The sequence below is a fragment of the Citrus clementina genome, unplaced genomic scaffold (genome assembly GCF_000493195.1).
Source record: "Citrus clementina cultivar Clemenules unplaced genomic scaffold, Citrus_clementina_v1.0 scaffold_4, whole genome shotgun sequence".
In the NCBI taxonomy this organism is placed as follows: domain Eukaryota; kingdom Viridiplantae; phylum Streptophyta; class Magnoliopsida; order Sapindales; family Rutaceae; genus Citrus; species Citrus x clementina.
In genome coordinates, this window is record NW_006262274.1 from 20641399 (window position 1) to 20654539 (window position 13141).

The 13141-nt window shown below is 34.5% G+C and overlaps 2 protein-coding genes, 2 non-coding genes and 1 pseudogene across 5 annotated transcripts; 2 read left to right on the plus strand and 3 right to left on the minus strand.

Moving 5' to 3' along the window:
• Nucleotides 1-889: 889 nt before the first annotated feature.
• Nucleotides 890-3795, minus strand: LOC18043398 (putative pentatricopeptide repeat-containing protein At1g26500). 2 transcript variants are annotated; one of them, XM_006437835.2, is made up of 2 exons: nt 3569-3795; nt 890-2602 (listed from the first exon to the last, which is right to left on the minus strand). In XM_006437835.2, exon 2 carries the CDS (start codon nt 2488-2490, stop codon nt 967-969), a length of 1524 nt encoding a protein of 507 aa, XP_006437898.1. In that variant the 5' UTR covers nt 2491-2602; nt 3569-3795; the 3' UTR covers nt 890-966. The 2 variants fall into 2 exon arrangements, with proteins under 2 accessions (XP_006437898.1, XP_024041081.1); XM_024185313.1 differs by lacking the exon at nt 3569-3795 and adding an exon at nt 3290-3310 and having other exon boundaries at nt 890-3176.
• Nucleotides 3796-5557: 1762 nt separating this feature from the next.
• Nucleotides 5558-6601, minus strand: LOC18043766. The gene has a single exon (XM_006437836.2). The coding sequence runs from the start codon at nt 6599-6601 to the stop codon at nt 5558-5560; it is 1044 nt and encodes a 347-aa protein (XP_006437899.2).
• Nucleotides 6602-8565: 1964 nt separating this feature from the next.
• On the plus strand, nt 8566-8647 carry TRNAS-GCU. The gene has a single exon. It is a non-coding gene; the product is annotated as a tRNA-Ser (tRNA).
• A 2999-nt stretch (nt 8648-11646) lies between these two features.
• Nucleotides 11647-11719, minus strand: TRNAA-UGC. Its single transcript has one exon. It is a non-coding gene; the product is annotated as a tRNA-Ala (tRNA).
• Nucleotides 11720-12260: 541 nt separating this feature from the next.
• On the plus strand, nt 12261-13015 carry LOC18043768 (annotated as a pseudogene).
• Nucleotides 13016-13141: the final 126 nt, after the last annotated feature.

A 13141-nucleotide genomic window follows, 5' to 3' on the forward strand; every position in this document is an offset into this window, starting at 1 on the left:
TGCTAGAACATAATTGTTGCCCGGCAAAGTAACAATACGGAAATTGATTTAAGACAGGAATTTTAAAAAAGAAAAAAGAAAAATTGGCATTAACATCACTTACCATCGCATTCATCAGTTGGCGGTTCCATCTTCGTTCTTTAATTACTTGATCACAGAGATTCAACAACCGACATTGCCGCCCAAACCCTGCTCATTTATTATAGGCTCTGCACCCGAATTTGTTCCTAATTTAATTCTAAGCCATTAAGTCATTAACCCATCTGGTTGCATATGGGCCCAAATTTAATTACAACTTGTGCTCAAAGTACTCCTATTACGCCCATCCACATTCAGATTTAAGTATATATTATTTATTCAACAAGTTTGTAATTAATTAATATTGAATTCGCTTACATGATACTGGTTGGCTCAATAGGTGATTACTGATGCCAAGCAACGAGTGATGTTTCAAAATGAGGTTCCACTCATTTGAAAAAAATAATGAAGTTCCATCAACGGCTTTAATAATTTGAATTAAATTGTCATACACTTTTCCTATATGTGAATTCAAGATCACACTTTTGGCAATCCTTGAGTTCTAAGATTAACTCGTCAGAAATTTCTAATGATTAAAACAAGAGTTAAGATAAACTATAGACTCCTGTAAAAACTGAGGGGCATAATTCAATTAATTGGATTAAATAACTCTATGCCTCTCTAAACAACAACCCTTGCAGGCGTCATATGCAATGCAGATGCATGGTTAATAGTGAAAATGCTAAGACAGCAGAAATTTAATTAGAACATGCATGAAGGCTACAATGTAAGACGCCTGAAGTGCCATTTTAAACTAGCATTTGATACTCAACTTTTCAAGTAAAATAACCAATAATTTCATCATCTCGGTTCCTGTAATACAGAGTGTTTCATTTACAGTAATTTAAACCAGTAAACAGATTCGCAAACTGTGTCGAGAAACTCATCTCATGGTTCAATTGCTCTATTTCTTCTCCTCTCTCTAGTAGCCATTTTCTTGCCGTACCTTTGGAATATATCAGCCAAATCAGCCAACCCAACCTCCCTTAATTTCTTCCCCACTTCCTCAAACATAACCACTCCTTCCTCGTTGGAATAATAATGCAAAAATTTATTGTAATCAAATCTAGGTACCTCAACTCCTCTATTCATCACTCTCTCCACATACTTAGCAGCATCTAATGACTTCCCTGCCTTCACTAAACCTCCGACAAATATGGTGTCAAAATTCACAAGTGGGTCAGGACCTTTCCTCCCTCTCTTCCCCAAATGCCCTTGCAATAACATAATGTAGGTATGCATTGTAGGTTCACACCCTCTCTTTATCATCTCTCTGAATACTTGTGTTGCTTCCCTTGCCCTTCTCAACCTTAAAAGCCCCTTTATCAATCCATGGTACAGACTAATATCTGGTTTTTCAATCTCCTCAACAACCTTGTAGGCTTCTCTAAGTCTACCCCTTGCTAAAAGCCCATAAATTATGGATGATAGCGTTAAATTATCAGCTTCAATCCCTCTCTTGAACATTTCCTCAAGCATTGTGTACGCTTGAGAAATTTTGCCTCTTTTACACATCCAGTCAATGACAATCCTGTAAGTTGAGAGGCCCAAATCATCCATTCTCTTAACCCTCATCATCTGGAAGACCTTCATGGCCTCATCATCTTTATTTATCTTAAAGAAGGTCTCGATCATTTTATCAACCACATCAATACTTGGCTCGAACCCTTCATCAGTCATCAAGTTCCAAATCTTGGAGGCCTCAATCAAGTCACCAACATCACAATACCCTTTAATTAACCATCCATAAGCAATCTCATTTGGCTTAATCCATTCGCTCAACTTTAAAATCAAATACTTTGCCTCAACAACAAGCTTCCTTTGACACAAAGTTTTCACTACCTTGTTTAACATCTCCAAACTATACTCACACCCACAATCATTCATTATATGAAAAAAATTCACCATCTTTTTCAACTCCCTCACCTCAGCCAATGTCATCAACGCAATCTTGAAAGTTTTATCATTGACCAAACGCCTCCTTCCCATCTCTTGCAAAGTCTCCCAGAAAAGATCAATATTTCTAGATTTACCTATAATGTCCACCATCCTGTTAAAGGTTATAGAGTTGTGAGCAAAGCATGGTTGTGCCTTTTGAGTATATTGAAAAAAGAGGTAAACAGGACGCCAAGAGAGGGGAAAGTTGTTGCAGATTTGAAGAAAAAATTCACGTGTAAGGTTGAAGTTGCATGAGGAGAGGCTTGAGTGGAGACGTGATTCGGGTGAGTATTGCTGTTGGTAAAGGATGGTGCAGACTCGGACGAGGTGGCCTGGGTCAACTGGGGCTCTGTTGGTACAACTGGTGAGTTGGGGATGATTTGGCTCGGTGGTGGTTAAAAGGCATACATGCTGGCTTTGTGCATGAAGGAAGGTAGTTAACGGTATAGTCAGGCTTAATCGTCTGGCCAGCATTTTGATTTATGAGACAGAGAGCATATATAATGCATTCATGCATTTACTGTACATAGTTGCATAAGCATATTCACTTGCAGACTTGAAAGCATGGAGTTTTATGTCATCAAAACTGCAATAGAAGAATAGAAATAAAATGAGATGGATCTGAAATTCATTGTTGTTAGGAGACCTATTTTTATACCGACTGTTGACTGAGATATAAAATTTAGCACTGCCATTCAGTGAACTGACAGAACAGAATTCTGTACAACCCAATTCATGCCCGAAGAAAATATAATCACAACAACTGTTGGTGAAAATAAAAATTTAAGAACGGTGATCAACTTAGATCAAATAAATCATGGCAGATATATTGTGTGATCATATTTCCCGAGATTTCTAATACCCATATACACAAAGAGTTGGCTTTGCAGAGTTTATAATCCTACAAACATAGTTCCGTAAACAAATATTTGTAGAGAAGACAACAAAGACAGTTAAAGCGTGAGAATAGGAATTTAATCAAACAGTTGACATGCATGCTAAACAAAAGGCATGCAACAACAAATTATATTGGAAAGAAAAAAGTCAAACTCTCAGTTGTGTGTTTCAAGAAGCAAAGCACAGGATAAAAGGTTTTTTCAGCTATGAATTGGGACTTCTTGCCCGTGGTTGCCGCTTGCCAGAATAATTTTGAAGTTCGACTGCGAGAAGATGAGAAGGCAGAAAACAGATAAGAGAGTGTAAAGTTAAAATAAATAAACAAAGGGAGGGCGTTTTCAGTTTTCTGTTGGGAAATGTTGGCCGAAAAGGAAACCTGAGACAGATTTGGGCTTCTGCAAACGTTTGGCCTAAGCCTTCAACAATATCAGCATGCTAAAGTAAAACTCATCTCATAAACTGTACTTGCGCCTTAAGTTGTTAACTCATATACTATACTTTCGCTTTTGGAAACAAGAGAAGAAGGAAAGCTGTCTTGAACTTGAAAATAAATCTAGTTTCCTTATTTGATGGATTACAAATCCTTCAGCTATATGTTAGGCTATCGAACACCATATGAAGACACAACATAGTTGTTATACGTTTTGTATTTAACCTCTTAAACTCTTGTTGTAGTACTTCAATGATGTTGTTGTTCCACTTCGACGGGCTTCGTATGGTGCTGGCAAGGAGCAAACCCTCAAGATTGATCAAAGCGGGCAAATGCATGAGTCTGATAAAACAAGCTCAGAGTCATCTAAGTTTTCTGTAGAAGAGAAGAGAGTGCATGATGAGGCAGACACGTTTTGCTCAGATGCTTCAAGATCAACAGCTTCAGAAAAGCTTTGGATAAGGTTAACCAAAGCTCAAATTTGGTTAAGCTTTGTATAAGCTAATTAATTTGGTGAGAATTACACAAAATGACTCCAAAATTTTGTTGTGTAAATTTTATTATACTTGTAAGCGCACAAATTTATTATAATATAGATTAAATGGTGATAAGTGTCGATAAGAATAAAATTTTTAATTATAAAAAAGATATTAAAATTTTGGAAAAATTACCAATCATATATCCTTAAAATGACATCAATATCAAACGTGCTACAACACTTTTCAAGTATATCACTCGTATACCCTAAATTGATCAAACACTTTTGTCATCCATCAATCCGTTAATTGCCGTTTGCAAGCGCTGACATCATAAGGGTAATCTAGTATTTTTTTCCCTAAAAAACGACATGTCATCCCATTTACCTAATAAAAAATGATATGTCATATGATATATTTTGATAAAAATGACATGTCATCTCATTTATCGGATAATTATTAATAATTGCTAAAAAAACTACTTTACAATCGAATCCACTCCTCCAAGCTCCAACTGGAATTTTTTATGATATAATATGTATAATTGTAAATAATATGTTGTTAATAATTTTTTACGATATAATATGAATTTTTTTACGGATAATTGTTAATAATATGTACCATTAATAATTCATATTTTTTAATAAAAAAACGTATTGTTAGTAAAAAAATAAAAAAAATTGTGTATTGAAAATTTACATTAATTTTTGGGATAAATTTATCTTTTTACCTCATTTTGAGTTTCAATGGCGAAATAGTCAATTTGCCACAATTCTGTTAACTTTCTAACGGAAGTTAACGGATTGGTGGACGGCAGAAGTGTTTTGTCAACTTAGAGTATACGAGTGATACACTTGAAAAATGTTGTAGCACCTTTGATACGAGTGTCATTTAATGGTATATGACTGATAATTTTCCTAAAATTTTTAATGGTAAGCCACGTATATCAACACGAAAAGATTGGACATTAAATTTTATATTTTTTTTAGAGTAATGATACAGCCACAAACTCTTGTACAAACTTATTTTGTACAAACTGATGTGGCATGATAAGATTGGTTGAATTAAATATCACTTGGCGCACATGATTTATTTTTATTAATTTATATTTTCATTCAACCAATGAATTAATGCCACGTCAGTTTGTACAAAATAAGTTTGTACAAGAGTTTGTGACTGTATCATTACTCTTTTTTTTAATGATGTACAGAGGGTGAATCTTTACCCTATAACATATATTGAAAAATCACTAATGAATGATTCTCTAACCTAGATAAAAAATTTCTTTGTTATTCCTCTTGAAAAGTCGAGTTTGAAAAGCAGTTAATTAAAATGATATTTCGGGCTCATCATGTAGTCTTTATGCATATAATCAAATTTTTGCAGTCTAGCATTTTAGCTTCAAATGCTAACCATTCGAATTACATTTGATAGCAAGGCTTGTTTTTAGAATTGCGCAATGATCTAGATTTGTATTAGTGAACCCAACTACTGCTCGACAATTCAAAATATTCATACTTCTGAACAAATTAGCCGTAGATGCCTGAACAAATATGCAAATTAAAGGATATTCACATGATCGACCATAGTCAGATGATGTAAACTCGACGCTTATCTGATTACTTATTTAGGAAAAAAAAGAACTTCTTTATTAATTTCTGATGAGAATTACAATAACGTGAATAAGTATTAAGAATTACATTACAATTCATAAATAAGTATCTAAGTTAAACATTCTCTAATCAGAACTCCCTCCACCGAGCCGCCGCAGCTTGTACGTCACTTTCAGGTCTGTAAGTTTAGCCAACACATCTTCATATTCTGGAAGCTTTGGATGGACATGGCCTGAGCAACAGAACTTACCATTTTGCTCTTTCAATTTATCAATAGAGCTATCCAAAGAAAGACCTTTGAATAACACTATGCGGTTGTTGTCTGTCACGGGATCAGAATTCGAGCTTGAATTTGTGAATGCCGATGACATAGTTTCTTGTTTGTCAGCTTCAGAATGGCCTGGAACTGGAGTGGTCTCAAAACACTGAATCCGCTGCTTTAGGTTTAGGTATGTAAGTTTAGCCACTACATCTTCATATTCTGGAAGCTTTGGGTGGACATGATGGCTAGGGTAGGACAAGTTTCCGTTTTGTTCGTTGTCAATCGAACTTTCCAAAGAATGACATTCTTCGAGTAACGCTTTGTGGTTATGATTCTCTCTCCAGGGAAAGGGACCCCATGATGATCTTCTTCGTGAACTTTTCAATGCCGATGAATATCTCTCTTGCTTGTCTGCTTCAGGATGGCCTGCGGGAATGGTCCCGGAAAAATCCTGAAACCACAGTTCAAGACTGTTTTCTTCTGCTATTTCCTTGATCAACTTGATCTTTTCATCAACAGGTACAGACCTTATGCATAGATTCTGCTTCATCTTTGAATTCACAAGATTCCCCTTCTGTAATTCAACACTGGCCGCTTCAAATTGATAACCAAAGCATCTTTTAAACAGACACCTCATTGAATTTAGTTCTGGCAATTCCCCACATCTCGAGGCAGCAAATACTAAACTTGAAGCCGCTTCAAGGACGTCAATAGGCAAAGATTCGAAGCCGCCGGTAGTCCTGCGGATTTGAGGCATATTGGTGGCAATGCATCCACAAAACTCCTCTATTTGGCTGTATGCAGATAACAAAGACTGGTCCTTGTACAGTTGCTTAGCCTTATACAAAGCTTTCTGAAGTTGTTGATCTTGAAGAAGCTGAGCAATATCAGAACGAGTCTGCCTCATCACGCACTCTCTTCTCTTCTTCAGCAAACTTAGATGACTCTGAGTTTGTTTTATCAGACTCGTGCATTTGCCTGCTTTGATCAATCTTGAGGGTTTGCTCCTTGCCAGCACCATACGAAGCCCGTCGAAGTGGAACGACAACATCATTGAATTGCTACAATAAGAGATGAACACCGCCAGACGTACTGTGTTGTGTCTTTATATAATGTTAAATACTTTGTTTAACTAATATATAGCTGAAGGATTCGTAATCCATCAAGTAAGGAAACTAAATTTATTGTCATGTTCAAACCAACTTCTTCTCTTGTCTCCAAAATCCAAACGGCAGAGAATTGAGTTAACAACTTGGAGCGAAAGTATAGGGAAATGGGTTCCGTTTGTCTTTGGATAGCAGTCCAACTCTTAAGTTCCCTATTTGGGCATAACTGCAAGACTTTCCTAATGTAAATATTAGGCTTGGTTTTCCTTAATCGGCTTCAAATTTCATCAACAATTATAATTCAATTTACCTATTTGTTTCAGTCTTTTTAATAATTTTGGTTAGGTTGTTTTCAAATTAACTCTTTACTGTGCTTTCAAATTGGTGTTGGGTCTATCTTTAGGGTTTACTTTGGTTCAGAGTTTATTTCAGTTAGCTCTCAAATTTAGTTGCCCTCAACCTATAAAATAAATGAGAGAAAAATTATTTTCTTGACTTAATAACGTCCTTTGACCACGACAAATATATTTTGCATGGATTTTAAAATTATTAATTTATTATAAACTAATATATTTTTGACTTAAATTTTAATGTTCAATACTTCAATCTAATTTCTCTAATTAGCAAAGTATTATAAAAACTATTCTTAGAAAATCATTTTTGATTCCATTACTACCTAGTTAGCTTCACTAATCGCCCATTCAGCCAACCAATATCATGTAAGCACGCTCACTTTTAATTAACTACAATTTATGGGACAAAGATTAAAGAATTTGTTTAATTAGAAAGTAGATGGGCGACAATATAAAATATTAATAGAGTAGTACTTGAGCAAAATTGTACACAAATTTGGGGCCAAATGGAAACAGATAGATTAATAACTTAATGAGGAATCATATTTAACCCCTAAATTTATTTCATCAACCCCCATCTCTCAATTATCTCAATTTATTTTTAAAAGATATGTATTCATATTTTTGAAAAAATACATTTCATTCACGTCAAGTATTTCCTTCACACATCACTTCTTGGTATAAATGAAGATGGCTATATTAAGCAAGCAGGTGTATTCCACTACAAAGGTTATTGTTAGATATATAAAAACTATATTAAATAACTTTCTTCGACTATGGGTGCGTTTAAAATTGAGGTTGAGCAGTAGTAGCTTAAAAACTATAGTACTAAAGTGTTTAGTAAACACTAACGGTTGTATCTTGAAAGTTATGTTGATATAGTTTTTCACTTGTATCATGAAAAATTTATTATTTCTTTAATAATTTTGTAAAAATTATTATTTAAAATTTATATTAACTACAAATTATTAACTTTTATTTCATATTTATAACTTTTTTCCACAGCAGCTGATTGTAGCTTAAAAGTTATAGTATCTCAATCCCAAATAAGACTTATATTTCTAACCATGACTGTTTAATAAGCACTTTACCCATTTTTTTTTTCCTTTCAGCTAATGATACAAACTACTTTAACAATATACATTTTGGTTCTTAATATGGCGTTGCTTTCAAATTGAAGTCCTTATCACGTTATTGAGCCACCCTTTTTTTTTTTTTTTTCTTAAAGGAGGAAATTTCTACGTTGATTCTGTTATTGAGCGTCTTCCTGTATGCATGATTTACTAAAAATATGTATACCTGGTGACAATTTTTTTAATTGTATTAGGATAATTGGATGTGGAGTTTATTAATTTAGTATGTTGAAAGAATAATATAAACATATTATCATTTGTGATAAACACTACGAAACCGACGCTTTGGCCGAGTGGTTAAGGCGTGTGCCTGCTAAGTACATGGGGTTTCCCCGCGAGAGTTCGAATCTCTCAGGCGTCGGAATTTCCAAATTTTTTTTTTCTCCTATTTTGTAGAACGCATGTAAATGCAAGGTTAATTTTTCTAGTGTACTCCGCCAATGCATTCTTAAGTTAATTATTGCAGTCCGTAACAATGTTGAGGTTATTTTATAAATCAAATGATTTCAAAGCCGGCTGTTAACTGTGTAGAAATCAAAACATAGAAGGTTTCTCCTGTCTCTTTCATGTAACTTTCACTATAAATAAATGAGGCTTGAAGGAATTCATAACACGGATCACAAAGAGCGTAGAGTTCTATTAGCTAACCGAAATCAATACAGAAATTAATTAATTGAGACATGGCCAGCAACAAAACCTCTGTGTTTCGCAGTTTAGCTTTGGTCCTTGCTCTTCTCCTCATTGTGTCTCTGGCTGAAAGTCGCACGTTGTCCGGTAAGTATTTGCATTCCACTATTAATTAGAGATTAAATTTTTTTTATGATTTTATAACTTGATAATGCATGTGCATGTAATTTGTAAATTAATTGTTTATGATTAATGAAATGCGCATTCATGCAGTCGGTGGGGCGGTAAAATCTCTCCCAACTTGTGATTCAGTGTATGGTACACAAGAAGGAGATACTTGTTTTGACGTTGCAAAAGAGTTCAACTTGAGCACCGAGTTCTTTAGTGCCATCAACCCCAATCTCAACTGTGATGCCATCTTCGTTGGTCAATGGCTTTGCGTTGCCGGCAGCGCTTAAGCTAATATTCCAAAAAAGTAACGCCATTGAAATTCATTACTCGTGCTGTTGAAGATGAATTTCAGAAACTTCAATTTGTCCCACTTTATTTCCTTCTTATGCTTCTGGTGCCAAGCACTAGTTCAAATAAAGTCAGTTTGTTTCCCGCATTAGTTATTAATGCAGAGATTTGAACTCATCAGGCTGTTAATTTGACTTTTATTTCCAACTCGTAATGGCTTGCTCATAGGCTTTTTATTTTCTCATAATAAAATGGGTTGTATTATCAAGTAATATTAGTAGAGGTTTTTGAATTTTTGCTTAAAGCCTGGGCTTTCTTTGTATCCCCAGTCAATCACAACATCATAAATTACAACTTCATTAATCTCACGCGGAACTTCCTCTATGCAATTGTCTTCAGATTTAAGCAAACGCCATTTTGACGGCAATGGTATCAAATTGTAAGTTCACTGTAATATCAACGTCAATTAATACACACACTAATAATAATAATAATAATAATAATAAAATGAGGGTTTATGTGGCGCCTTATGTCACTGTTGTTGGAGTGTGAGATTGATCAAATTGACATGTCGGTTGGAATTAAAATGACACAGACAATAGCATTGTAATTTCAGTCAATTGCAGTAAGCAAGTCACTTGCTGGTTCACGTGATTTACTTGCTCAAAATGACAAGTCTTGAAATCGTTTTGTTCGCTTATTCAAGACATGAGTTGTGGACGAGATCTAAGCCGGGTTCAAGGTTGTTAGAGGCTGTTATGAAGGCCGGAAAATTTTGGGTTTGTTATAATAAACCCAAAGTACAACTGGCTGAGCAGCAATCTTTCTAGATTCCTCCAGATTTGTATATATCGTCTGAGAGGTTGTGGTTATCAGATTATGAAAGCTTGTATCTTCTTCATGAGTCTTGTAGCTTGTTCTCGGTCATTAAAATAAGATTGCTACTCTATTTTTCAATGGTGTAGGCTATCTCTAGACTGAACCATTTAAAATTTGTGCCTCTTGTTTATTTGTTTCCGTTGGTTCATTTGTGTGTGTTACTAATTGGTATGCCTAAATCACTAATCACAGAGTTTAGTGAGATCTTGGTGGTTTTAGATTGAGCTTTACATCGATCTAGCAGTAACAATTATAAATATGGACATAACGAAAGTCACTTATTTTGTGATGGATAAGTGAATAACTTTATAACGGCAATAATAAAGTTATTTTATATTTTAAAAATAACGAAAGTCACTTATTTTATGATGGATGTTGTCGATGTAAAAAATAAAAAGATTGAGATCCCTAAAAGTCCTGTAATTTAGCTTCTCTTTGTCATCATTAGATAGGTTTCTTTAGCTTTTTTTTATTTTATTTTATTGGCATTTAAACATATAAGAATTCAAGAGATCTTTAACTGATCTTGAAATCAACAATTTATTGATTACTCAATAAGTTTTTCTAATATCTGATGAAATTGTAGCAGATTTCACATATTGATTTCGCAGCTACTAGAAATTCGTTTTAATTCTAATTGATTGTTATAATGCATGTTAAAGAACTTGACCAGTGTTTAACGGTTCAATTTACTATATTGAACGATTTTGGCTTTCGTTTTAGTGTATAACAGTTACTTATTTAAATTTACTTTAATTTTAATGTCTGAAGCTTCTGCAATGATTAGCTGAGCTTGGGTGTTTTTAGTGGGCTTTTGACTAGTGATTGGGATTTCAACCTTTCCAGTTTACTATATATTGCTTTTTGAATCATAATAAATTTGCAAACATTGGACTTTAAGGGAAATTAAAAGATGATTATAACTAGGTGAGTTTTGTTGGGGGCAATATTGCCCAATAAAGAGTTCAAGATTATTGATGATATGCAATTTAAGTATTGGGTACAAAGCAAACTTAAAATTGTATTTTTAGTGGAGTTACAATTACCTGCTATCAGAAATAGGCTCTCATCGTCTGCAATTTCCTTGCATGATGCATCTGCTTGATATGAGGATATTTTAGTTTCCTAATTTGATTCAAGCCAATCTTGTTTTCCTTACAAGCTGAATAAGATTGAGAAACACTTGAATCAATCAATAGAGTAGAGATTCAGATGGTGATGGGTATGTGCATTTGCATCCAAGTGCAAAACCTTATTACTATTTTATTAAGAGAAAAGTGTTGTTATCAATTTCCATTATTAAACCTAAATACAGTTTATTTGGAGGTGAACTTTCCAACTAAATACGAGTAATTTTCTGCGTGTACGTATAGTGAAAAATATAATTTTTTACAGTGGAGATGCAGGGGATCGAACCCTGTACCTCTCGCATGCAAAGCGAGCGCTCTACCATTTGAGCTACATCCCCCGTGTTTGAAAGTTCAACAACTAAAACAAATGTACCGAAGAAATATTACGTGTATAAATGGGATCCTCCATGGGATCGCGCGCATCATATGTATAATATATTATTTATTATTAAGCCGGCAGTTCCGTTCACCGCGTGCTTTGTAAAATTGCAGCCTCGTGCTAACAAACACAAATAGCTTTTGTATTTTGGTCTTCTCCGATTCCTCAGATTGGGTGGGCAATTTTGGATAATTTTTAGGGACAAGATTTACCGTATTGACACATAGAGAGAATGTATCCACGTAATTACAACCAACTCCCCTCTTATTAGTATAAAAATACATATGTCGTCAGTATATAAGGATAAATGTGTAAAAATGTATTTAAAATTTAAAATAATTCAAAATTCAAGTTGATATTTTATTGATATACGATAAATATTAATTGTTACACTTTGTTAACCAATACTTTGCATTAACCAGTAGACAAAAGAAAACATCCACTTAACTTTCTCTTTCTCTTCCACGTAACCATAGCACTAATTTCATCTTTTTAAAGATATGAAGAAGCATCTCCTTTTGCCTGAAGCTTTATCAAGATTAAAAACGATTTTATCACAAAAGCAATTTCTGAAAATCTTTGCTTTGAGTGCCATCTTCTGTTTCTCAGTTGTTTGCAGCAACACTTCGCTGAGGTATGCCATTGGAGCTGCGACCCCGTTCTTCAACGCAATTTCCACTTTTCTGCTTACTTGCAAGAAAGAATTTGCCGAGGTTTACTGTGCATTGATGCCAGTTGTGCTTGTTATTGTGTTGGCTAGCAACAGCGAGCCCCTATTTTATTTACTTGGGTTCTTGGTTTGTATTGGATCCACAACTAGGCGTGCTTCGAAATCTGCTATTCAACAAATCATGTTAACGTCAAAGGCTGAAAAAATAAATTCTATGAATTTGTTGGTTTATATGGCACTCATGGCTGCATCGATCTTTCTTCCATTTATCCTCTACATTGAAGGCATGTGGCCGCAATTACAATTGAGAAAGCTTGAGAAGACAGATTCATTGTGTACTTGTTACTTGGGAATGCCACCATTGCTTATTTGGTTATTTTGACCAAATTTTTGGTCAAAAAGCATACATGTACATTGACTTTACAGGTGCTTGGCAATGCAAAGGCAGCTCTTGCCGCAGTTGTTTTGGTTCTGACTTTCAGGAATCCAGTGACCGTAATGGGAATGACTGAATTTGCAGTCACGACAATGATCGTGGTGCTTTACAGTAAAGTAAAGAAGAGATTTAAAATCTCAACTCATTGATGATGATAAAGTGAGTAAATGATTCATTTTAGTTGTCGTAACTTGTAAACATGGGTACAACTCTTTTTTTTTTTCATTTCACTTTACTTTTGGTGGAAAGGGTAATTTAGTCATTTCAACAGTCAA